We start from the raw sequence: 27950 nt of genomic DNA, 5'->3' as shown, positions 1-27950 counted from the left end.
GTTTTAGGACTACTCACTAGAGCAGAAATTCACAACTAATATATGGCAGTGAATAGCCAGTTACCTTAATCCAACTAGCAAATCAATTCAACTCAGAATTAAAAAAAAAAAAATAGAATTAGAGAAGGGTAAATTTCTTTTAAATAGGGAGTTTCCCTTCCTTAAAAAAGTATTTTCCCAGTTGGTAGAATTAATACACATGTATGATAGAAAGTTTAGAAAATTCAGTTAAATATAAAGAGGAAAACAATAATCACTCGTAATTTTTCCACCCAGAAAGAAATATCATTCCTAATATTTTAGTCATTCAGTATTTTTCCATACATATTAAAAGTCACAATTTGAACTGTAACATATAAACTGTTTTGTGATCTATTTTATTCATATTATAAGCATTTTCCTATGATTAGTCATTCATTAATATCATGAATGTGATAAAAAAGAATGTACATTATTTTTCCAAAACGCTTATTTTGGATCATATTTTTCACTATCATAAGTAACACCATGAGCATACTGTTTGTTCAATCACCTGACGAAAAAGAATAATATGTAAATTTTGAGGATGGAATTACCAGATATAACACATTCAAAACTTTGAAATATTTTGTTTCTATTTTTGTTTCCTTCTTTTTTGAAATGTCCAGGAAGTGAGTGCATTTCTATTCATTTCTGATAGAGATAGCATTTTATATGAGTGCTCCAAATAAGTAAACATCTGTAGAAGACAATTTTCTTGAAATAAATGTGCGTAAAAGGCTTTGCTGCTCAAATCATTCATTAAAACGAAGTGTTGATCATGGTCATTGTGATCAACGAAGAATAAAGTGTATTTTCTCCAGCAATAGCAGAAAACAAAACTGAACTAAACCTACATATAATTATATTTTATACCGCACCTGTAATTCGTGTTAGTATTTGTGGAATGGACCCACATATAATGTAATGAATTACTCTGAAAGCTATGTAAATACTGCTTCACAATCAGATAAAAACATGAAATAAATGGTATGTTTGCAGAAAGATATTCACATGTTTATATACGTATCTTAAAGCTTGTTTCAAACAGTGGTGAGTTAATATTTCATTAAAAAGCGTGCTTTTACCTGATGAGTTTTTAAGAGGTTAAGAAGTGATTATTCTAATGAGGCCTCACAAAGGAATATTCTGTCCACCCTGAAAATACCTCATGAGATGAAGAAGAGAGGAGAAGCATACAGATTTAACCCAGAAAACCATCACTTCGCTTCTTCACCTGACTGAGTTCTTTCAAAACATGACCTCTGCAGCTACCAGCGTCAGTGACTCATAGTTAGGCAAGCATAAGGACCTGAAAGAAGTCCCCTTAAAATTCATATTCCTGCAAAGACAGAAACTTTGTCCCAAGTTAGCACATTTTGAAAGACATTTAGTGGGGGTGAGGGCGGGTGCATTATTGCACCCACATGTCTGCAGAGCCTGTGAACTAAAATTAATTATTCATCTCTGGTCCAGCTTGAAGGAAATGCTTTACTGTAGCTAGTGTAAAAATAGCGAATGTAGAAGCACATTTGTGTTAACAACAGACCATTCTGACAGCTTGTTATCTCATAAACCTTCTGACATGCCTGGGCTACCACAAACATCCATGTATATTGCCTATATTTTTGCCTGCTTTGGAACTTAATCTGGAAGTGTATAAAATGCTGTATTTCTCCAATGGCATATATGCTTAATGCAACCAAGATAATGCATCAAAGTTCACATTTCAATGATATTTTTCTACCAGTTACTGATTGCAGTCGATGTAAACGAAGTTGTACTTTTATTTATCCAGACAGAATCTTTAGAGCTGGCTGGCATGTGCAGACAAGAAGCCACTGTGAGGTTTGGGGGTTGTAAGACTGAGAAGGACAAGAATGAAGCCACAGAGCTCAGGCCTGTCTCTGCAGGCCAGCACCACCTCCAGCCCTGCAGCTCCATCAAGCTTGGGGTTTTGGGGGTGGGGTGGGGCACTCCAGGAGCTACAAGATGCAAACAACCAAGTGAGGCAGGATCTGCCTGTGTTATTTCCCAGTGCTTCTAAAGCACCCAATTGTGGACACATATCTGAGCACTAGTTAGAACCCGTTTAGACATGAGGGCCTCTAAAGCAAAGACTTTTCTGCAAATCCTCCAAGTAAAATGCCTATGTCTGCATCCGGGAAGAACTGAGGCCCAGCACAGAAATTGGCAGTAAGAGGATCTCTCTTGAATTCATCCATGTGGGGCAGGTGGAGTTGCTCTAATGGGCATTTCCCCACTCCCTCCTTCAGGGTAGAAAAAGTGTTCCATTTAAGGAGCTTTGGCTGTTTGCCACTGGTGAGGATGAAGACAGTGAAATGCTTGTCAATGACTATTTGCTTCCCAACTGGCTGCTGTTCATTTTTTGCCATGCACACTGAGTGCCTGACTGCCCATGAAGGAGGACAGTGGGAAAGTGGAGACTTTATTTTAATACAGCACTAAGATATATTCACCGTCAAATTTTCCAGAAATAGAGCTGAGTGAATTGAGAGGTTTCATTGCACTCCCAAGTACGAGGATTGAACCAGCTTCTAACTGTTGCTAGTCTAGCAGCAAGTGTTTAAACATTTTAAGGGCCTACAAAAATCTGCCCTCCACTTCACTGTGAAAATACAAAAAGCTCTCCTATGTTTGAACATCCAGAAGCCAAATTTCCCATTATTCATAATCCAGTAAGACAGCTGAAGGGCTGCTCAGGACCTTATAAAACGATTGTAGATAGCCCTGAATGTCCCCTGCTTCCTACCACCCAGAGCCTAGGATTACGCGAGCTGGGAGAGAAGCCACAGAGGTAGTGCCATGTTTGTTGGGGTGACTTCTGTAGCCTCCCTCCCTCAGAGTGAGAATTTTATGTAATTCTTATCTGCAGTTGGGAATAAAAAAAATTTCATGATTCCTAGGCATTGAAATAGAAAAAAGTTCATCGTGTTACCCTTTTCCCTCTCTTAGGAGAAATGGAAAAAGAACCCTTCAAACCTGGCCACTTCTTGTGGATGTGTAAAGAGGTTTTCTGCAGGCAATTAGACCCCACTACAGCGGAAGCTTGCGGACCATCACACATTGACAGTCTGAAATGCACCACCAGAACTGCTGGAAGTGTGTCTCAGTTTCACACTTACCTGACTGTGGGATGGAAGTGCAGCGTAAGCCATGGGCTGATTCATCACTCCTTTGTGCTTCATGAGAAGCATGCGTTTCTGGTCTTCGCTCAGGTGTGCCCTGGGGGCCTGGAGCTGTGGAGGTGGCGGCGGCTGCTGCTGCTGTTGCTGCTGCTGTTGCTGCTGCTGCTGCTGCTGCTGCTGCTGCTGCTGGATGTACGGCATCAAGGGGTTTTTGTTGGGGTTGGCCATTGGTGGCGTCATCCTCTGACTCAAGTCTGCATTGAAATGGGTCAGGGGTTTAGTGTTGCCATAAGTAAGAATATTGTGCTGTTTGTTTAAGGAGTTTGCACCCAAGTTATTTGGCTGCTGATTGATCATAGTCATGTGGTTCTGAGGGAGGTAGTTATTCATTGTTGTCTTCTGCAGGTTGTTTGCCATTGGAGGCACTATAGGGTTTTGGTTGTTAAAGGCTTGGGGGTACATCATTGGGCTATTTGGTTTTTCTGCAGTAAAAGCTGCTCCATATGGACTAGAGGGAGGGCCTAAGGGAGACCAATTTGAAGTCTGATTTGAGTGCTGCTGCTGCTGCTGTTGCTGCTGCTGCTGCTGTTGCTGCTGCTGCTGCTTCTGTTGCATGAGTTTGGCCCTTTGTTGCTGCTGTGCGGCCATCTGTTTGAGCTGCTCTGCTGGAGACATGTCAGAGCTGGCCACAGCCACAGGCCCTGGCGCTGAACTGGCCACTGTCACTGCTGCCGGATTCAGGAGATAACCATTTCCAGGCCGAGGTGGAGCTTGGCCTGGAGTGTGGGCTTGGTTTGGAGTTTGAGGGGACTGGACAGCACAGTTTGCTGGTGAGCTGGCGGGGTTTGGAGCTGCGGGAGTGCTGGCAACAGAAGGTAAACTCGTGGCCGTGGAGACAGTAGAAAAGGGAGGACCAGAAGAAGAAGGCCTCGCCTGGGGAGATCCCATGGAGACATGTGCGAAGGGAGAGTGAGAGGGGTCGCTCTTCACACTCGCACTCTCCTGGGAGAGAGGGGTCTCAGTTGCTGGCTGCGAGAATTCTGGCTCCTTCTTCTCTTCAAAGTCTTCATTGAACAGGTCCTGTATGTCATCCTCAGGAACCGTGTTGGCCAATTCATCTATTAATTCTTGCCACTCCTGATCATTCAGATTAATGTCTGAGAACAACTTATTCTGATTGGAAAGAGATGTTTCTGATGTGTCTATGCAAGTAGGGTCATCGAGAGGTTCTTGTTTGAGGTCTTTGCTTTGCAAGATGGTGAAGCTATCCTCCAGATCACTGCAACCATTGACAGGAAGTTTAATCTCAGGGAGCCTCCCATTCTTACTTAGATCTTCTAGAAGCCCAGGAGTGTGAGTTCCACTGTTCTGCAAGGGCAAAGAAGGCTTCAGGTCAAGTTGGTGAAGAGGAGAAGCTGAAGGCAGTGGTATGTTATTGGGCAAATTGTTGATGGCTTCCATCCCTGCGGAAATGTCCTTTCGAATTCGTTTGCTAGTTGGAGAAAAATTCCCATCACAAGCACCATTCTGCTGGTCTCCATTAAGTGGTGATCGAGCTCCTTCCAGCTTCCTTTTCACAGTCTCTTGTAGCTGGAAAAGAAACAGGAAAGAGGATGACTAAACCTCCAAGTCATATTTTACTCTTTAAGGGTTGTGATGTGCATTGCTATGAACTAACTTTTAAGTGGTTTACGACACACAGGAAAGAAGTCATACTTACAATTTCGAAATCAGGCAACACTAACACTGCAATTCAAATTCTCTGGGAAAAGGTTTTATCTAAAAGCAGAACTCACAGGGCTAAGACATAGAAAACAAAAGATTGAAGGGTGGGAAACAAAATAGATGCTTAAAGGCAACACTCCTGTCAACAGGGAAGAAAAATCTGTTATTATTTTCTTTCTTTTTTTGTTTTTGAGATGGAGTCTTGCTCTGTTGCCCAGGCTAGAGTGCAGTGGTGCTATTTTGGCTCACTGCGATCTCTGTCTCCCAGGTTCAAGCAATTCTCCTGCCTTAGCCTCCAGAGTAGCTAGGATTACAGACACATGCCACCATGCCTGGCTAACTTTTGTATTTTTAGTAGAGACAGGGTGTTACCATGTTGGCTAGGCTGGTCTCGAACTCCTGGCCTCAAGTGATCAATCTGCCTCAACCTTCCTAAGTGCTGGGATTACAGGTGTGAGCCACTATGAATGCTAGACATGAGACTTGGACCAAAATGTAACATACTTGACAAAGACATTAGTAACTATCCTAAATTCTTGTTGCAACTTAAATGAGAACATGAAGGAATGAAATCAACATTAAAAAAATGCTAAAAGAAAAACTTCTAAGAATATGGAACTTAACACATGTACTAAATAGCATAGACTTGAAAATTAATGTTTAATGCAATCACAAACTTCCTTCAAGTTTGTATGTGACCTCATCTTTCAGGACCTTTGATACAGTGGCCCACTCTTTTCTAAAAGCACGTTTCCACCGATTTCCACATTACACCCTTCTCAATTTCCTCCTTTCTCTCCACCAGCTCTTTCTCAATCACTTATGTAGTCTTTCTTTTTCCTAAAGGACAGGATTCTTCAATGTTTTGTCTTAAGCTGTTTTTCTCCTTCTGCTCACTCTACATTCTCGCTTAGGCAATTTCATCGATTACAACCTCAGCTATCTTCTCTAGGCTGACACCCCTAATAGATGCTTATCTTTCCAGGCTCACAAAACTGGGCTACGTACATTGCTTTGGGGCCGTCAGCCTAGAGAAGATAGTTGAAGCAGGCTCATTGGATTTAGTGCTCAGCTCCACTCAATCTAATGTTCTTCTACTGAATATTTCATGGACATCTAAAACTCAACATGTCTCAACACTGAGCTTATTATCTTTGTTACCCAAAGAAAATCCTCATCAGCGTTCCCCACCTCAGTATCTATCCATTTATCCAAGTCAGACACTGAGCATTTTTCTAGAAACCTCCCACATCAGCAATCCAGCAAGTCTTATGGATTCCACCTCCAAAACATAACTCTAATGTGCCCCCTTACCTCCTTCCTCTGTTACTGTTACTATCCTTGGCTAGGATACCACTGTCTCTTGCTAGATTGTTGCAGCCATCTTCTAACTGATCTTTTATGCTTTGCCTCCATTCATTTGCTCTTTTGTCTATGTTGGGTTTTTTTGTTGTTGTTGTTTGTTTTGTTTTGTTTTGTTTTTGAGACAGAGTCTTGCTCTGTTGCCAGGCTGGAGTGCAGTGGTACAATCTCAGCAACTGCAACTTCTGCCTCCCAGGTTCAAGTGATTTTCCTGCCTCAGCCTTGTGAGTAGCTGGGACTACAGGCATGCGCCACCATGGCCAGCTAATGTTTGTATTTTTAGTAGAGATGGAGTTTCAACCATGTTGGTCAGGATGGTCTTGATCTCTTGACCTCATGATCCGCCCATCTCAGCCTCCTAAAGTGCTGGGATTACAGGTGTGAGCCACCATGCTTGGCCCTTGTCTATGTTTATATTCACTGTTTTGTGCTCCTTTAATCTACTCTTTATAATGCCACCTTTTCCAAAAGATAGACTGCCTTTCTTGTCTGTAACTCTGCAATGACTTCCACTGTCTTTAGGTTAAAGTCCAAACTGACTGTTGCCAAAACCACCTGCCTCCTGGTCATCTTTCCAGGCTCACCTTTTTGCCTCTCTATTCAGCATCCCTTCCCCTCTTCTCCCTTACTGTACATTTTCCATCAACTCCCTTGAAACTTTTTCAGTTCCTTAAAGGTGCTGATATTCTGGTTTCTCTTCAGAGCCTAGAATTCTTTCCCCTTTAAGGTGCTGAGCCTCCTCTGCCTCCAGGGCCTTGTCCATGCTGTTTTGGTTTCCTGGAACATCCTCCCCCTACCTCTTTTCTTCCCCTGGTTAATAGCTGCTTTTTTTTCGGGTCAGATCTTAGATTTCACTTACTCCAGGAAGTCTTCTCATACTTTCCCCACCCCAGCGATGTTAGGTGCCTTCCTTGACCGACTATACTAGGTTAGATGTCCTGAAATAGGTCTTTCCAAGCAGTCTGTACTTCACTACCATAGCTTTTATCACACTTTGGGGCAGTTGCTGAAGTGTCTGTGTGGTGAGCTCCAAGAAGGTTGGAACTGTGGCTGACGTGCTTACTGTGCATCCACAGGGCTGTACCCGGTTGTCACGTTCATAGCAGTGTTTAATAAACCATTGCAAACTGAATGAACATCCTCTTGTCTAATTCACAGGAGCTAAGAGAAGAGTTTGAATCTAAGCAGGAGGCAGCCTCATTGACCATAGGAATGCCTGGTTTGAGACTACATTCCTGGTCATGGGAATGACTGATCTCTTAAGATGCACCCAGGTGAATAAACAGCCATGTTTAGGATAAGCCACTCTTATCCTAAAGAGTGTTATCCACTTAACTGGACTCATTTTAAAAGCCCCGTTAAGAAAAGTCTTGCTAACTCTATGAACTTATCAATAACAAACCTAACTCATCTGTCTGCTGCTTCCCTTTCTCCCAGAAAGGGCCAGTGCATGGGGCTGTGGTGGAAGAGCTTGGCCTAGAGTAGCTACTGGGGAGATGCTTGCTGAGTGACAGAGCGGCGACTAGGCTGGGTTAAAAGGGGTTTCAGTAAGTTTACACAGTTGTAGGCAGAAGGCAGGATGACAGGGTAGGAAACAGAAGGCACAGTGGTTTTTCCGCTCGGGCACTGTCTTATTCTTGGCAAGGTGCTGTGTGTTACAGAACCAATGCAAGAGAGGAGCAGGATTCCCTCTGCCCCTGACACCTGAACATTCACAGGTGAAACTGCCAGGCTCCAGAGAGCTCCAAGGATAACAAAACCAAGGTGGAGATGTGCTAAATTTCAAGAAATGTCCTTTTACTGCTAGGTGCTACTTTCTTAAGTAGATGATTATATTTGAAAAGTATACAGAGTAGAAAGGGTCTTTGAGTAAGAAATCCAGTCTAACCCTTGTTCGCAAATCTTGTATTTTTAATCGCAACATCAAACACAGCCCATAGTCATTGCGTAGAGGCCCTCGAACTGCTGAACACAAGGCTCTTCCTAACTGAGATGCACTGGAATTTGACTAAAAAAAAATACTGGCTCAACTAATCATATTACACAGAAACTGCTAGAAAATGATATTATTTATTGGACAAAGCAAGAAACCATGGTTTCTATCAGAAGTATGGAAGATACTTGAACATAACTGCAAACATAGAATGGTCAAATATCACAGCGTCAGGGCCTAAAGTAAACGAGGCTTGGGGCTTTTGGCATCTCCTGCAGTGATGTTAACCTTCAAAACATAAAGATTTGTCTTACCAGTGAACTGACTCGAATTTAGAACGCCCAAGCCCATGACTCTGTTCCAGGTCATGTAATGAATGGAGCAGGACAGAGAAGTAAACGAGCTGCTGTTTGTTTCTCTGTAAAACAGTGACGGTCAAGACCATAGAGCCAGGCAGGTCTGGCTGGGACCCCAAGTTTCACTTCTTACTGGCTGAGTGGGCAGCTGGGTGAGGCAGTACAGTGAGAATTAGAGAGACAAGAGCACTGGCTCTGGAGTTAGAATGCTTGAGTTCAAATCCAAGATCCCTACCTAAGAGCTAATACATATCAGTGTTGTCTGGTACTTAAGAAATGTTGGCTATGATATCTTTCATTAGAATATAAGTTACATGAAGGCAGGGATTCTTCCATTTTGTTTACTAATGGGTTTCCAGTAGCTCAGAGTAGACAATAAATACATGTTGAATAAATGAAACCTGGAAAACTTATGTAGCCTCTCCTAAGCCTTGGTTTCCTTATCTGCGAAGTGGGTCAATAATATCAAGCTCATAGAGTTACCATGAGTCAGAGGTTAAATGAAATCATGTAGAAAGCACTTAGCCTCACACCTGATACCCAGTAAACACCCTCTAAGGCTTAGCTTTACCATTTTCAAAGTTCAGTGATACAAATAGTTACAACTGCTACTGAGAAGGAATGCTTCCTGGATCTTCAAAACACATATAGGTAGAATATTTCTGTTCTCTAGCCAGCAAAACCCTAATGTTTCCCAAGCATCTGGTATAGCTTTTTTAATATGAACAACAAAATCAAATTTGCAATTCAAGCCCAAGTCCAAGTGCTAATGCATTCATGTCCTAGATTGCAGAACAGCAGAGGCTAGATCGCTGAGATTTGAATCAAATGCATTTTCAGCATGCCACCTGATTGGAGCCTCTGAGTGTTTCCTTTCCTCCAGGACCTAAAGTCCTCCACCACAAGCTCCTTTAACCCAAATCTTGATTTATATGTTTCATGTATCTGCATTTTGGAATATAAGAAAGACACTATTGAAGATGCTGTGCTATGATATATGTTTTGTTATGTCCAAAATAGCAGAGCAATCTTAGCATCCCTTCTGTCTGCCTCATCATCCTTTGTTATATGGAAAGGTGGCCTGGGAGTCTAATTCTCTTTATGTTCCTCATGGGAGACAGAGGGAAGTGGGGAGGGAGACACAGAACCAGCTCTGTGGCTGAGAAGGCTGATTCACAAGCTCTCTGCTCAGAGAACATGGGAATAGCTGGCTGCACACAGGAAAATGTCCTCATGACCCTCTCCCTAGGACTCAATGCAGAGTCTCATCCCAAATAGCCTTGTCTTAGGAAGTTCCTTGCCCTTCTGCCTGGCAAAAGTCCGAAGCCTTTTAGTATGACTGCGCCCCTGTGGAAGAATCACAGAAACTCTTTCCTGAGCATCAGCCTCCTTGCTCTTGTATTACTATTATTACATATAAATGTTTTCTCCCATTAAGTGAAGCTGTGGTGCCAGGAGCTGAAATACGCTGTTCATCCAATGCCTATGACAATATGGGCTGCTATCATGTGTCAATTACTCTGAAGGAAACAATTCCTCTTCCATAATGGCTCCAGTGCAAGTCCCTCATTTACAGTGCGGCTTGATGGCTTGTGTTTCTGTGAAACTGGTGTGTGTGTGTGTGTGTGTGTGTGTGTGTGTGTGTGTGTGGTGAGAGAGAGAGAGAAAGAGGGACAGTGAAACTGACAGAGAGACAGAATGGGGAGTAGGATGTTTGTGCATTATGTCCAAACCAGTAGTAATACGAATAACTGTGCCTTTGGAATTACAAAGAACTTGCACACAGAATCGTATTTTATCCTCACCACAAACCTGTACAGTAGCCCATGTGCTGGCCAGATGGTTCTACAGGGAAAGGGGCAGTGTTCTGGAGGAGATGTGGTGGGTGAGGGTGCAAGACACCCACAGCAAGGAGGAGCATGGCTAAGGTTACCAGGCCTCTGCTGACATAGGGGCCCCCATTCCTAGCAGATTCTTGAGGTGTTCCATGGGCCAGAGTGTCCATGACAAAGAGGTCTTTTATTCCGTCAGACATTTAGCAGTGCTAGCCAGTCAAAGAAACTCTTATTGCCCTGTCCCTGATTTTGCATGCAGTTGGGCAGGATCAGAGACCTTGGCAATAAAGCTAATGATGCTACTATTAATAATGAGAACAACTTATCTCTAATGTCCAACCATCGTATTTCTTCTTTCCTGCTCCCAGTGATTCGAAAAGGTCAGTTTTAATACAACCATCTTGCAGAGGCATCGTGGGTTAAGTAGTGTGTCTGAAATTATAGAACTCAGGGCTGGACAGAACCTGAGTTCAGATGGCTGAACCCAAGATTCAAATTCAAACTCAGGTCCGATTCCTCCATAAGCCACACTGCTCCCTCATCCAGGACTGGATGAAGCACAGTCGTGCCCTCATCAATGGCATGGGGTTCTGATGCCAACTGTGATACACTCTCTCAGATCGTGCTTTCAGGGATCTTCCTTGATTCAGCCTTTCCGCACCACTCATACCCAATTAAACCTCAAGAACTATCCATTCTATGAATTTCAGCCTAATTTTCTGCCCTGAATGCCACTATCTCGTTCGGAGCCTCAACATTTCTCTCATGAATTTCTGCAGCAGCTCCTGACCAGCCTCAGTCTTTCCACCTCCAACCCATTCTCTGCATCGTGACTGTGGTTTTCTGTACACATTGTGAATCTGATCATGCCCGTTCTTCACTTTAAGCTTTTCTAAAGCTGTCCACCATCTTCAGCATCATTTAGGTCTGCACACCTGGATCCTGATCCCGCTAAACTCTCCAGGCTTAGCCATTACTTCTAATCTTCCGCCACTTACCCTGCAGCCCCACTCGACTCCAAACTTGCAGCTATACTTAATTATTTGCAGTTCCCAGGACACACCACATTTGTTTTCTCTGTTTCTGAGCCTTTGCATATTTTACACTTACCCAGCTTCTTTACCTGACCAATTCTATGTGTCCTTCACAATTCAGTTTAGACATTACCTACTCGGCAGTTCTCTTGACAGCTATCACCTACAAGTCCTGATGTTGGTTAAGAGACCCTTCATGTGCTCCCAGGACATTCTAATGCATATCACACTATAACTATTTTCCTTCATGGATGAACGAATGAATGCTAAAAAGAGCTCTCAAATAACCACAATGAGTTGATATAATTGATCCCCAAAGCAGGCTCTTGAAAATGTTGGACTGCACAGTGTTCTCAGAATAAACATGTGTTCTCAGAATAACATTTTTCTTTTTTTAAAAAAATTTTTATTGCATTTTAGGTTTTGGGGTACATGTGCAGAACATGCAAGACAGTTGCATAGGTACACATATGGCAGTGTGTCTTGCTTCCTTTCTCCCCTTCACCCACATTTGGCATTTCTCCCCAGGCTATCCTTCTTCAGCTCCCCCCCGCTGGCCCTCCCCTTTTCCCCCCAATAGACTCCAGTGTTTAGTACTCCCCTCCCTGTGTCCATGTGTTCTCATTTTTCATCACCCGCCTATGAGTGAGAATATGCAGTATATCATTTTCTGTTCTTGTGTCAGTTTGCTGAGAATGATGTTCTCCAGATTCATCCATGTCCCTACAAACGACACGAACTCATCATTTCTGATTGCTGCATAATATTCTATGGTGTATTTTTAGTTTAAGATACTGAAAATGGACCATCTCCTTCTTAATATTTTTGAGGACTCTAAGGGTCCAGGGAATCCCTGATGAGAACTGCTAGAGAACACATGAAGTGATTTGTGGAAAAGAAATGGAAACTGAAATCAAGAGACTTCAAGTGACATTACCATGGTCACATGTTTTCACATTATGTGAACCCCAAATGCTGCATATTTTCAGACTTGAATTTTAAATGTCCATACAAAGGCTTCAAGTCGTTCTCACCCACTATAGCACCCTCTTCAACCAAAAGTGTGAGTGAGCTTCCTTTACCAGCTGGTAGAGACACAACTCTTTCCCTAGGCTTGAAGATGAGAGAGAGTCTTAGCTTGCAGATGCTATAACTAATTTAGAGGCCCAAAGAGAACATTTTGGTCATTTTGATCTGTTCTGGTCAAACTAGAAAATGATTTGCTGGAATCAATTTTCACATGCTTATTCTCTTTCCATTCTACCAGCAGATAATAAGCCTGTGAACACATGGATGAATTTGACTTGCTTATTTAATGAAAGACCCAGAATACTCATGTGTTAGATATTTTAATTAGTAGAATATAAATAGTGTACAAAACACTTCCAGAACTGTCTTCTAGATTTAAGAGACCTTAGAAAGGCTCTTGAGACGTATTCAGAGGTTTGATTTTCTTCAGTAATTTTCTAACTTTAATGTGACCTGAGAAGCTGTGAAAAATGCAGATTTCTTGGTCCCACCTCCATAGGTTCGGATTAAGTAGCCCACAATGGGGTCCAGACTGGGGCACAAGATGAGGGCACAGTTATCTAAAAAAACTGAATACAGACCTGATTCTTCTGGGGCAGTTGGTCTAGGATTCCCCAGCTTTTAGAAAGCCTGTTCTGGATTAATAATTCTGTTGTACCCTGACACTATGAGGTTGGTGGTGTGACTTTTTTAAACTCGGTGTCACTACAAAATGTTCCTGAGTTGATTGGTGATGCTCTAGGGTTCTCAGAAACAGAACTGAGACACAGCGCTGTTGATGGGGTTCTTGCAAACCTCAGAGGAGTCTCAATGCTCCAGAAGCTTGCTGCATTTCTAGAATACTTTTCATAAAAATGTGTATTTTTAAAACATTTTGGGTTTCTCTGAGCTCAGTAATATCCTTGACCATTTCCCCCTCCACATTGTATACTTTCCTTTACTTTCATTCAGTGAACTGAGGGGTGCTCTGTGTCTGTGTGGTGGGCTCTCTGCCAGGTGCCAAAGGCTCAACTCACTCCCCAGAGCAAATCCCGTGCCAGAAAGTGACCACATGCCACACATGCATTGACATATGTGCAGGACAGAGTAACAGGAAAAGGAAAAGAAAAAGAAAAATCTTATTACAACTCCCGAAGCCTTCCTTGGCAACCTTATACACTGCTAACATTACTTTAAAGAGAAAATAACTTCACCCTCTATTGAGTAAATGAATTTGAATATGAATTTTAAAATTATATGTAGAATCTGTTTATATTACATATAATATTGCCGTAAGAGCCAAGTGTTCAAAACCTCTGTTTTTGACCATCCCAGAATGTGGCTTCCCTGAACCGGGCCAGCGGGAAATGCTGGATCTCTAGAGGGGATGCCAGCCGTAAGCAGTTAAAAATCTCCTTTCTGAAATCCTCCAGGATGAAAAGGATCCTCTTTAAAGGGGCCTTCCTGCCTTAGCAGGCATCTGATATAACAGCTGAAGAGCCCCAGAGGACTATGGGGGCACTGCAGACCCCCCAGCCCAGCGGGAGAGAACCACTCAAAACATTTTGAGGTACTTGGAGGTTATTTTTAGAAATAACCATGATCTTTCTTTCTGCCATGGGTCACATTTAAAACTCTATTCCCAAGAAGTCTTGGAAGTACACAGGCTGATGGTGCCTCTTTTCAATGTTTGGAACATGAATCCTCATCCATTTCCAGCTGTAAGTGCTAAAACAATATCCTTATTTGGTTACTCTTTAAATCTTTTTTGGGGGCCTGGCTGAATTTTTAGGTATTTTTTATCCTTTAATTATGCTTAAACATGTAATAAGTACCAACTGAATGCACAACAACATATTGGAAATGGATCATAAAACATCAGGAGTAGTAGCAGACAAATCCCTCCATATTTAAGTTCCAAGATCCTCTCAAATCTCCAAATTTGCAAATACATAAATGTTTGTACAGGCTCCTGGCTTTATCCCAACGGAATGAATAAATTATATTTTCCTCATAAGTCACATGAATCCTGTGTATTCTTTGTATCTGAAGTTATAAAGTTTTTCACAAACTCTATACGTGCACTTTAAACTGGTGTTAACAAAATTCTCAACTACTCATTCAAAACAAGACTGCTATCTTTGCAAATGCTAAGATCATATGATTTTCACATCTTCTCACATAGTTTTCAGTAGAAGGCTCTAAACTTCTAAGTTTTTATCAGAGAAGTTGACTTGCTGCCTACTAAATGTTTCCATATATTATTGTCATACAATATTCTAATTGACTAAGAGCTAACTATGTGCCAGGCCTTGAGCTAAGTGCTTTACATATCTTACCTCAATTAATTAGCACAATAACCTAATGGACAGCAGTGGGTTCAGAGAGGACAAGTACTTTGTCCTAGGGCACACAGCATAGCCCTACTCAGCTGTGCCTGCCTCTCAAATCTACGTTCTCACCTACTTTGCTATTTTGCATCTCATGTCTTCTGTCCCAATCAAATTGCAGCAAACCTGCTTAGAAATTCTGAGAAAATGTTTTAGACACCTGTGTCATGACGCTCTAAAGGGGATGTGTTCATGTCTTTGAGTCAGATCTGGCTGATTCACAGAAAGGCCTTGTGCTTCCTCTGCAAATTTAGCATGTGTTTGAGAAGAGGTGATAGCTGCAGCCCTGAAAACTTCAGAAGAGAGCAAATGTGTGTATCCCATCAGAGGCTTCCTTCACTCGGGAGCCTTCTGCAGGAAAAGCTCCACTGAGACTGGTAGTTGCCCTCAGAATTCCACAATCTGAACCCTGTACCGCCCTGTTGTTTCACATACATAAATACACACATATTGCATTACACTTATTTTTAAGGACAAGAAACAATATCCTTAGGAATATCTCCTGATAATCTCCTCCTAGAAGTCATGAATACATTTTCTATTCAAACATGCTTGTATACATGACCTTGCCTCACAATCTGAAATTCCTAATGGGATTTTATTTAGAGCTGTAAAGAAATGCCAGTAAAGGAGGTTGGTGAGGAAGAAGGGAAGCCTTTCCTCCCCATAAGGGAGGAAGATGGCAAATGAAAAGATCAGATCTTATCTGCATCACTCACAGCTGGAGACTTACACCAACAACACAGACCAATGAATAGGCATGTTAGAACTAAACCTGAGGTTTCGATTTGTTTATTTTCTGGGAGGAGGGAGGCGGGAAGGAGCCACATTTCAGGGAGGCTGAGTACTTTTCTCTCCCTTGGGGAGGATTCAACAATCTTTTTATTTCATTGTTTACTTAAAATGTCCTTTCTTTTCAACAAGAAATTCTCATTTTTGTTTTCAGCCCTTCCAAAGGACTGTTTTCCTCAACGCCACTGAAGTTGTGCACCAGCTTAGCAGATGCGAACAGCCAGAGTGCCCAGACCTGACACTGCTTTTGAATGAAATCCCGGCACATGGTTTATCTCCCTTTGGAAAACGAAAGTATTGAAATAAGATCTCTTACTCTGCAAAGAGGCCAGACATTGCTCTTCCTTCCTTGTGAGTTGCAGTTTGTATAAAACAGTACTCCCAGGCAGCTAAGAGCTACCTCCTAGAAGAGAATTTCCAATTTCTCTCTCTCACTCTCTCTCTCTCTCCTTCTTCTGGACTACACACACACACACACACACACACACACACACACACAATTTTTCTCTCTCATTCCCTCTCTCCTTCCCCTGGAAAACATAGACACACACACACACACACACACACTCACTCTCACTCTCACTCTCTCTCTCTTCCAATTTCTCTCTCTCATTTGCTTCCTCTCTCCTTCCCCTGAGCCCCCCACACCCATGCACACACACGTCTCAATGAGCGAGCAAACAGGACATAATTCTTATTTCTAGACAGCATCTGACTCCCAGGCCTCCATTCTCCATTTCACGACAGATTTTTACGCCAAACCTGAAGGGGCTTAAGGACTTGCCATCATTGACCAATTAGGGAACCGTCATTATTTGCATGTCTTTTAACTAACTTTGTTAATAAACAGAAACCAAGGCAGGAGTAGAGAATTTTTCTTTCCAGGATGAATCCCCCGTGGGCAAAGGTACCCACAGACAGACAGGCACGTTCTCACACACAGGCAAACATGGAAGTCATTTGACCCGCTCTGAAAATTTTCAACCAGGCGAGGTACACACCACACATCCCGTCCGTAAACAGCACAGCTCCGAGGCCTGGCGGCAGAGATTTCATCTGAAGGGCGAAGCCGCTCGGCTTCATGCCACCAGCTGAAATTCATTTTTCAAAAGAAATTAGACCAAGGTACTGTTGTTATAGCAACAGTCAGAGTCATTTACACAGTCTCTTCCCCACAACCTCACTGACTTCTGTGGGCAGCGATTTCAATTATGTACAGGCAGTGACCAAGGCTGAGCCCGGGTGGACCCTTTATGACCCCTTTAAGAAGTGGAAGCCTAAAACCTCTGCGTCCAAACTGAAGCTAAAAGACAGGACTTCACTGTGATCCACGGACTTCTTCCAGTCCTGAAAGTCCAGTGAGCAGTGAAGAAAACCCTCGGATCCAATGTTTTCATCTCCTGGGTAGGAAGTGGACACGTGACCACTGAATTTCCTGGGTTAACCAAGTACTGGCCATTCAGAATAGGAATTTCCAGTGAAGACAGTAATGTTCACAATAAATTCTTTTTAAAAATGTTGTTCTTAGGAATGGGGTGTTGTTCTGTTACCCAGGCCTGGGCTCAGGTGATCCTCCCACATGCTGAGATCAGAGGTATAAACCACTGTGTCCAGCCTCAGTCATGAATTCTGCAGGAATTTCATAATGTTAGTCCTCCAGGGCTTTATTCTTGGGGCTGTAGAATTCCCAATATAATAGCCTCCTCCAACCTCTGAAAATGACAAACTCCAAAATGCCCCTTTCTTAACAAAAATGAACCCTTATTACAGAATCTTTATGGCCAATAACTTTCCGGAGAAGTGCAGCAATGTGGCAACCTACGTCCAGTCTAGGGATACACAAAGGTGGCAAATACCTATGAAGCCAGTGCTCATGACTAATGATCAGAGAAATGAATTGTGTGTCCACTTCATACATTTAAGTCCTAACTCCCAGTATCTCAGAATGTGACTATATTTAGAGACAGAGTCTTTACAGAGGTTAATCAAGTTAAAATGAGTTCATTAGAGTAGGTGCCAATCCAATATGAGTGGTGTTCTTATGAGAAGATGACCATCTACCAGCCAAAGGAGATGGTCGAGGAGATGCCCATCTTAGTCTGTTTGTGCTTCCATAACAAAATACCTGAGACTAGATAATTTATATAGAAATTTACTTGTTTACAGTTCTGGAGGCTGGGAAGTCCAAGATCATGGCACTCACAGTGTCAGTGTCGGTGAAGGTCCATTCCTCATTAGATGGCACTGTCTAGGTATTCTCACATGGCCAAAGGGACAGAAAGGCAAAAGGGAATACTGTGTCCTTCCATGGTGAAAACACAGAAGAGCAAAGAGAAAGGCCTAAGTGAGTTCCTTCCAGCCCTTTCGGAAGGCAATAATCCATTCAGGGGGTGATGTCCTCATGATTTCATCACTTCCCACCCTCTTACTATCACAGCAGGGATTAAGTTTCAACACATGAATTCTGGAGGACAAACATTCAGACCTTTGCAAAGCCTCAGAAGAAACCCTCCCATCACCTTAACTTTGGACTTCCAGCCTCCCTGTGAGGGTATAAATTGCTGTTGTTGAAGCCACCCAGTGTGTGGTACTAGCAACCCTAGCAAACTAACAAAACTGATAATTTGGTTTGAACGTGTCTCTGTCCTCTCAGTGTCTTAGGTGAATTTGGCTCTGAATAGATATTTTAAAGGAATATTTTGCACAAATGTGCTCATGCTTAGATTTAACTAACTGAACAACTACCAGGTGCTGGGTTCTGTATCAGTCAATAGGGACACACTAGTGAACAAAAGCCAATCTCTTTCCTTCAGAATGGAGAGGAAAGATATGCAGATGGGCAAAGACAGTGTAGTCCGCAGTAGGCATAGATGACCACGCTGTGCTAACACAAAGAGCCACATGTCACTCAGTCTGGATGAAGTAAGGCGTCTTGCTGGGGCTGATACGCAACCCAAGAACTTAAGCGTTCATGGTGAGGTGAAGACAGCCCAGGCAGAGAGAGCACAGCCTTGGGCCAGAGGAGAAGGAAGTATGCTTTTGCTCATGCCAGGAGTCCCAGCACTTTGGGATGTCGAGGTGCGTGAATCACCTGAGGTTGGGAGTTCAAGATCAGCCTGACCAACATGGAGAAACCCCGTCTCTACTAAAAATACAAAAAAACAAAACAAAAAAAAAAAACAAAACTAGTTAAAGTTAAAATGAGGTCATTAGAGTAGGTGCCAGTTGAGTGATGTTCTTATAAGAAGATGACCATCTACCAGCCAAGGGGAGATGCCATCTTAGTCTGTTTGTGCTGCCATAACAAAAATACCTGAGACTGGGTAATTTATACAGAAATTTTCTTGTTCACAACCTCCTGATTAGCTGGGATTACAGGCATGTGCCATGACGTGGTGGCACATGCCTGTAATCCTAGCTACTCAGGAGGCTGAGGTAGGAGAATCGCTTGAACCTGGGAGGCAGAGGTTGTGGTGAGCTGAGATTGCACCATTGCACTCCAGCCTGGGCAACAAGAGCAAAACTCCTTCTCAAAAAAAAAAAAGCAAAAAAAGCAATATGTTGTTAAGTGATTTTGTCATTGTGTGAACACCATACATAGAATGTACTCACACAAACCTAATAGCCTACTACACATCTGAGGTCTATTGCTACTATGCTACAAACCTGTACAGCATGTTACTGTACTGAATACTGTAGGCAACTATAATACAGTGGTAATTGGTTGTGTATCTAAACATATCTAAACACAGAAAAGGTACAGTAAAAATATGAAAAATGCAGAGTTACAATCTTGTGGGATCACCATCATATATGCGGCCTGTCATTGACTGAAATGTCGTCATGCAGTGCATGACTGTGGTTGCATCTGGCTTGAGCCAGAGTGTAGGGTGGAAGTGTGGAGAAACAAGCCTGTAGCAGAAAGAGCTGTAGAGAGCATGAAGACCTTGTGTGCTATGGAAAGAAGCTTGGACTTTATCCAGAAGGTTTCGGGAGACACTCGAGGAAAAATGGCCACTTCTGATGCTAACTTCTGATTTCGTAATGTTGAAAATCAGTTCTAGCTGGTTACGAAAGGTGAAATATTTGAAGTGATCTGTGATAATTTTCTAGGGCTGCCATAACAAAATACGACAGACTGGGTGGCTCAAACAACATACATTAATTTTCTTACAGTTCTAGAGGCTGGAAGTCCAAGATCAAGGTGTCTACAGGGTTGGTTTCTCCTATGCCTGTCTTCTTGGCTTACAGATAGCCACCTTCTCACTGTGTCCTTGCATGGCCTTCCCTCTGTGCACTCATTCCTGGTGTCTTCCTGTGGACCAAATTTCCTCTTTGTATACAGACAGGTGTCGTCTCCAGGTAGGGCCTACCCTAATGTCCTCATTTTAACTTAAAATGTCCCTATCTCTAAATACTGTCACATTTTGAGAAACTGGGGAGTAGGACTTCAGCAAATGAATCTGAGAGGACACAACTCAGCCCATTACATGATCCAGCATCATTCCTGCATGGCTGGTTAAGCAAATGGACAATGCCATCCTTAACATACATATCAATACAACTCAGCCTTGGTCTTGAGGCAAGTAGTTCAACAATTGCTACTTGGTCCAGAGTTTAACAATATGTATACTTTTATTTTTATTAATATATTTACTTATTTTGAGATGGAGGTCTCACTATGTTGCCCAGGTTGATCTCAAACTCCTGGGCTCAAACGATCCTCCTGCCTCAGCTTCCTGAGTAGCTGAGACTACAGGCGTGTACCACTGTGTCCAGCATGTATATATTGTCAGAAGTGTTCATCTCCCAAATTCAAAATAAACTTCACATTCACTCCTTAACTATTGGAAAAGAAGTATAATCTGAGATGACTCTCAGGAAACCTCAGAGGAGGCAGAAGTTAGTCTTCCATGACTTTAGGAGGCTCTGAATAGTAAGTGTTTGTTCCCCGAGGCTTAGTAAATGTTACTTTACAATGATAATCCATAATCCACCTGACTGCAGAGAGATGCACAGTGGGAAAATCGAGGCATAGATACCAGGGCCATAATATAACTCAGAGGAAGAACAAGGAATGATGGTTAGGATTCCTGCACCAGCTCAGTGCCTCATGCAATAAATCACTTTGCCTAAAACAGGTTCAGAGTTTGTCAACTTTCTATTCAAATTGTGGTGCACTGTAAATGTACTGTAAAACTGTAAGTAAAAAGTATGTATTTCAATGGTTTTATCTTTCTTACCTAGCCATCCAGATATTATTTATGCAGTTTCCATTATAATGCTAAAGTTAAGTTTGCATAATATTTTCTGTAACTACCTACTTCTGCATGATTATAGCTCTCTAAAACTCCCCTGGGACAGAGTTTTTTCACCTTGGTCTCAGTTCAGAAGCAAATTTTTTTTTAAATAACAAATGATGACTTTAGAGATATTTTTGTGTTATGTGAAATGTGAAAGAAAGGCAGACTTCTACTGCATTGAATATTTTGCTACCTTTTGTCTAAACACCACACATCAAAAAGAGCTGAACAAAAAGTATCAAGCAAGGCAATGTAATAGATTTCACTGAAGACTGCCCACACTGCCAGATTTGACTACATGAGGTTTGCATTCACATGCTTATCAGTATTTAAAAATACCCTGAGTGTACACAACAGAAAATGTCAGGAACTTGAAAAGCAAAAATATGCGTGTGGTGTTTTCCAGACCTCAGCAAAGCACAGTAACTAAACAAAGTTAATTATGTGATCAGGCAGCAGTTACTTAACCTCTCCAGACCTCTGTTTCCTCAATTATAAAATGAGAGGGTTGGACTACATGATCTCCAAGGTTTGTTCCAGCTCTAAGAGTCCTTATTTAGACTCTGGATACAAATCAATAACTTACTTTCAAAATCACCCTGGAAGGCACTTTTAACTCAAAATGGGTGGCTGAACTTGGCAGGTTATTGAATAACAACCTTATTTTACTTCGGAGAGCGAGAATTCATTACATTCTTTTGCAACGGTTTCTTGGCTTTGGTAAAGAAATTACACTAATTACAATTATCTTTTACAAAAACACCAGAAAACTAACTGTTGAAACTACGTATTTCATTCAAAAAAATTTGTTACTTTTTGATGGCCCATTGGCTGTCAGGTGCTGAGCTGAGTGCAGAGGATGCAAAAATGCACAAGTCTCCTGATTTCAAAGGAATTTGCAGCCTGATGTATGTTCTTATTTTGCTCCTAAGCATCCATTGCATAACACTTGTATGACACAGATAACAATGTTGTATCCTACTCTGGCAACCACAATGGCTAACTTATACAACTGTGCACTCTTCTACTTCACCGTGAATGACTGAGTAAATGGCCTTAAGTGACATGAAGAATCTGAACATGTCAACTTGGGCAATTAGATACTGGACCAGGTTACACGTAGAAGCCATCCACATTGCATCTATTACCTAGAATAAGCAGTTGGATTGTGGACCTATCATAGGCTTAGCACTGGGGTTCTGGGACCTAGAATCACTCTCTCATGGCCAAGCTGTATCCTCTCTGGAAGTCAGTTGACTATGCTCTGCTGCCATATTTGCCCTGGACAAAAGCTCTAAAGTCCCCTGTAGATCTAACAGCCCAGAATTTCATCATCTGTCTAGGTTTACTTGTGTAGAGCTGGATGATGAACAAACTGACATTTTAGATTTCCTTCTAACTTTATGTAAACCATATGTTTACATATTCTCTTCTAAAATATGAAACTGATTTCTGATTTTGAAAGAATAAAAAAGTTTGTTTATCACTATTTCTATACATGGTGTTGTGAAACCTGATTAATTCAATTCCTGCTAATTTTGCATTTAGCTGTAACTCGGCTAAGGGCCAACGGGATATTTACCCTTACGTACGAAAAGAAAAAAAAAGAGCTTACGTGTAAAAGAACAGGTATAATAAAGGTTATAAGGGGAATGTTTAACCTACTTAATATCGAAATGAGTCTCAAAAACTCAAGAACTCAAGAGGCTCAAATTTAAATAAGCAATGATACATGTATTATGAATTCTTCTCATATATTTCAGTAGTTCCCCAAGGATGTTTATTTACTAACAGTTCAATAGTCTAGTTTGAATTACTGTTGTTACTTTTAAATATATCATATGCAGTATATATTTACTTCCATACTTCAATTCACATTCTTCTCAATTCAGGCAGCTGTTTGCCCAAATCAGTTTAAATTAGAGAGCATCTATTGTATTCATAAACTTCATGTAAACAGCAGAAATGATGACTATAAAATCTGTCTTAGGTTTGTTGGAACTCTGAGCTTAACTTTGATCTGAGATTCACAGAGAATGATCATGGAATGATTAATGGCCATTACTGACTTCTTGCAGCTGTAACGTAACAGAATATGTATACTCTAATACTGTACCCATGGTAATTATCTCATTACTATGAAGTGTCACAGAACTACATTATGGGAAGTATGCCCTGAATCGCATTTAGCAATTTCTTTTTATGTTTTAAATGTGGAAGCTTAGTGTTTTCTAGTAGATGGAGATTTGCATGGGGTCTGGGGCTTAGCATGGGACTCCTGCACTCAAACTGGAGTTCCTTGGCGGAAGTGGAACCAGCTTGGTGACTCTGATCACTCTTTGAAACTTTTCTGTACCTCGATTCCTAATTCGATAATAGGCAATATTTACATCTGACCCCTACTATACCTCATGGAAAGGATTAGTCAGATTAAGTCTATAAAACAGCTGGCCACCATGAGGAAAAGCATTAAGGAAATTACTCAGCCCTCCACAGTGGTGACTTCTCTAACTGCATGAATATTTAATGAACAGGTACAGATAATACTTGACATGTCTATGGAGCTTTTGATAAGCAAGTATCTCAACATCACTGAAAGAAATGCATAGCAACAATTATCAAAGACCTGGGAAGCATCAACACATCAGCTGCAGAGGGTAGACACAGAACAGCTTCGTTTTTAACATCATACCGTTTAAGAACAGTGGTATAGCCAAATGCAGTTATCCCACAAACCCAAAGATAAGGCCTTAAACCAGGCGTGGTGGCTCACACCTGTAATCCCAGCACTTTAGGAGGCCGTGGTGGGTGGATCATTTGAGGTCATGGGTTGAAGACCAGCTGGCCAACATAGTGAAATCCCATCTCTACTAAAAATATAAAAATTAGCTGGGCGTAGTGGCATGCAGCTATAATCCCAGCTACTTGGGAGGCTGAGGCAGGAGACTCGCTTGAATCTGGGAGGAGGAGGTAGTGGTGAGCTGAGATCACCCCATTGCATTCCAGCCTGGGACCACAGAGTGAGACACTGCCTCAAAAAAAAAAAAAAAAAGGCTTTTGAAATGTAAGGCTGCCTGAACAATATAAGCACAAAAGTTCCCTAAGAAAGTAAATGCATAGTTGGAAATGAGTTATGTTAATTAAATGAGAGGAATCAGAAAAGAGATAAAGAAATAGTATCGGTGAGGGATCCACATAAAACATCATCAAGAAAGGGGGACAAAACAAAGAAGAATAATTTGTGGTCAGATTTGTAGTGTCAGATGCAGCTTTGAAATGAGAACTAAGAGAACATTAGGTTAGTACCCGAGTAATTCACTGGTAATCTGAGTGAGGATTCATCTATGACTCTCGGCAGCCTCAACATCACCTGGGAATTTGTTAGAAATGCAAATTATCATGGACACGGGGAGGGGAGCACTACACACTGGGGTCTGTTGGGGGAAATAGGGGAGGGACAGTGGGGGGTGGAGAGTTGGGGAGAGATAGCAAGGGGAGAAATGTCAGATATAGGTGATGGGGAGGAAGGCAGAATCACACTGCCATGTGTGTACCTATGCAACAATCTTGCATGTTCTTCACATGTACCCCCAAATCTAAAATGCAATAAAAAAAAAAAGAAATGCAAATTATCAGCCAGCCCCCAGGCTTTCTGAATTGGAAACTCTGAGGGTGGGGCCCAGAACACTGTGGGTTAGTAAGCACTCCAGGTGACTGTGATGAGCAGAACCCTTGCACAAGAACAGTGCTGTTTGTCCAATAGAGCCAACTGAGAGGACGGACATGTTCTACATCTGCACTGTGCAATATTTTAGTCACCAGCTGCGTGTGGTTACTGAGTACTTGAAATGTGGCTAGTGCCACTGAGGTACTGGCTTTTAAATTAAATTCGAATTTATTTAAATAGCGAGGTATTTAGTTTTAAATTAAATTGAATATAGCTATATGCAACTATGACTATTATATTGGACAGCACAGTTCTAGAACACTACTGTAAATGAATGCCAGTTTTTGGTCAGGGAACTGAGACAAATGGTGAAGAATGGAGATAACAGGTGTGACTCTTCTGTATATGAAATCTTGTCTCAGGAAGGAAAAAAGGCATCATAGGTTGTATGTCATAAGGTGAAGTTAAAGGTGTTTTCAGGAGAAGTTCTGAGTGGGTGTGAAGGAGGAGGGAAGTCAGAACAGGATCCACTGACACTAAGGAAGGATGGACAAGTGAAAATGTGTGTTGGAAAATCCCAGAAGTAAAATACAGGCAAACAGATGTATATGCCTGCATTGTATATGTATTGCAGTTAAAATATTAGGAAGATGGCCAGGTGTGGTGGCTCAGGCCTGTAATCCCAACACATTGGGAGGCCAAGGTGGGGAGATCATGAGGTCAGGAGTTCAAGACCAGCCTGGCCAATATGGTGAAACCCTGTCTCTACTAAAAATACAAAAATTAGCCTGGCATGGTGGCGCACAACTGAGTCAGGAGAATTGCTTGAACCCAGGAGGCAGAGGTTGCAGTGAGCCAACGTTGTGCCACTGCACTCCAGCCTGGATGACAGAGTGAGACTCTGTCTAAAAAAAAAAGTAAGCTAAAATTTACCATCGTAGCCATTTTTAAGTGTGCAGTTCAGTGGCATTAAGTATAGTCACACTGTTGTACAACCATCTCTCCACCATCCTTCTCTAGAAATCTTCATCTTGGAGTACTGAAACTCAGTATTCATGAAACAACTCCTCATCCTCTCCATCCCCTGGACTCTGGCAACGACCACTCTACTTTCCGTCTCTATGAATTTAACTACTCTAGGTACCTCATATAAGTGGAATCATGATATTTATCTCTTAATGACTGGAATATTTCATTTAGCATCATGTCCTCAAGGTTTGCCTGTGTTGCAGCATGTCAGAATTTCCTTTTTAAGGCTGAAAAATATTTCATGGTATATTGCTATGGTCTGTCTAAATGGTTGTCCCCTTGCTGAAATTCATATGTTGAAACCCTAACCCCCAAGGCAAGGGTATTAATATTAGATAGGAAGTGTGACCTTTGGAAGGTGATTAGGTCATGGCAGTGGATCTCTCATGAAAGGAGAGTAGTAGTGCCCTTCTAAAAGAGGCACCAGACAGCTCCTTCACTCTTTCCATCATGTGAAGACATAGTAAGAAGACAGTTGTCTATGATCCAGGAAGCAGGTCCTCTCCAGACAAGAATGCACTGGCACCTTGATCTTGGACTTCTCAGCCCCCAGAACTATTAATAAATAAGTTTCTGTTATTTATAAGCCATGTAGTCTTTGGTGTTCTGTTACAGCAGCCCAGAAAAGCTAAAACATATATACATATCACTTTTTTTTTTTTGAAGGCAGAGTCTTGCTCTGATACCAGGCTGGAGTGTAGTGGCACAATTTCGGCTCAATGCAACCTCCGTCTCCTGGCTCAAGTCATTCTTCCACCTCAGCATCCGGAGTAGCTGGGACTATAGGAGTGCACCACCATTCCTGGCTAATTTTTGTATTTTTTAGTAGAAACGGGGTTTCACCATGTTGATCAGGATGGTCTTGATCTCTTGACCTTGTGATCCACTGCCTTATCCTCCCAAAGTACTGGGATTACAGGTGTGAGCCACTACGCCTGGCCACCACACTTGATTTATCCATTCATCCACTGCCTCCACATTTTGGCTACTGTGAGTAATCCTAGTGATGAATGTGGGTATATAAATATCTTGTGTAGACCCTGTTTCAGTTCTGCTGTGTAAATATCCAGAAGCAAAAATATTGGATCATATGGCAATTCTGTTTTTAATTTTTCGAGGAACTGACATACTGTTTTCCATAGTGGCTGCGTCATTTTACATTCCCATAGAGGTGTTTGCTTTTGAGACAGTGAAGGAGGGCACATCAGTGTCATCAAAAGAGTAATTAAAAAACAAATGTGGGGGAGAGATCTGTTGAGCTGGAATGGGGAGAGGTGGAGACAAAGAAGTTTGGCTCTAATAGGCTTTCTTTTCTCCATGACCTTGATACAAGGTTATCATCTCCAAGGAAGAACACCGTTGAGGAGGAAAAAGTAAAGGCTTGAGGAGAGAAGTAAATGAAGGCTTCATAGAGCTAGTCCGGTTCAGGAAAACAGGTAACATTCTGAGGTTTGAAGCAAAAGTATAGGCATCGTTGAGGGTTAAATTGTGTCCTCCAAGGCAAAATAACATACAGAAGTCCTAAACTTCAGTGCCTTGGAGTGTGACTTCATTTGGAAATAGGGTCTTTGCAGATGACATTCAAGAAGATGATGTCATACTGAAGTAGACTAGGCAAAACCCAACACAGTGGTATCATCTTATAAGACAACAGCTGTATGAAGACATGAAGACATACAGGGAGAGTGCCGTGTGACGGCGGAGGCAGAGACTGGACTTATGCAGCTGCAAGCTAAGGAATGCCAAAGACTGCTGACAAACCTCTGGAAACTAAGAAAAGGTAAGGAAGGATTCTCTGCAGTCTCAGAGGAAGCACAACACGGCCCTGCTCACCCTGCTGACACCTTGATTTTTACCTTTGAGCGTCCAGGACTGTGAGACAATCCATTTCTAGTGTATTAAGCCACTTAGTCTGTGGTATTTGTTATGGCAGCCCTAGGAACTAATATAGCCACAGAGCATGAATCTGCAGTAGGCCAAGGTCATCCTATGCCAAGGCCAAAATGAGGATTTCCAAATTACTGTGCATCCCACCTGTGAGCAATATGCTTCCGGACACACAGTGATAATGTAGGTAATAAGTCAATGCAATACATATTTTGAATCACAGTCCTTATTAAAGGATTTTCTTTCTGTCTTTTCCAGGCATAAATGAGGCATGCACATGAGCACACTAAATTGTATGCTTTTAAGAACCAAGAGGGGAGGAAAAAAATCTCAGTGTCCTGGGGCAGAAGTACGCAGAGTAGATGTGTACAAGTAATGCCTAGCACTGTCACTCTCTGGACGTTCTGGATTTTATTTCACCTACATTTGCCCCCTAAATTTTTTTTTCTGGATTGCAATCCT

The 27950-nt window shown here is 41.9% G+C and overlaps 1 protein-coding gene across 2 annotated transcripts in view; it reads right to left on the bottom strand.

Annotated features, from left to right (window-relative positions):
• MAML3 (mastermind like transcriptional coactivator 3) overlaps positions 1-27950 on the bottom strand; it is a 459954-nt gene that overhangs the window by 176802 nt on the left and 255202 nt on the right. For both annotated transcript variants that reach the window (XM_002745341.7, XM_008992687.5), the window contains exon 2: positions 3165-4757. In XM_002745341.7, the coding sequence (XP_002745387.3) occupies positions 3165-4757 (1593 nt within the window). The remainder of the gene's footprint in view (positions 1-3164; positions 4758-27950) is intronic.

This window comes from Callithrix jacchus, chromosome 3 (assembly GCF_049354715.1).
Source record: "Callithrix jacchus isolate 240 chromosome 3, calJac240_pri, whole genome shotgun sequence".
In the NCBI taxonomy this organism is placed as follows: Eukaryota; Metazoa; Chordata; class Mammalia; order Primates; family Cebidae; genus Callithrix; species Callithrix jacchus.
The sequence above is the reverse complement of the archived record's forward strand: the minus strand, read 5'-3'. Positions and strand labels throughout refer to the sequence as shown.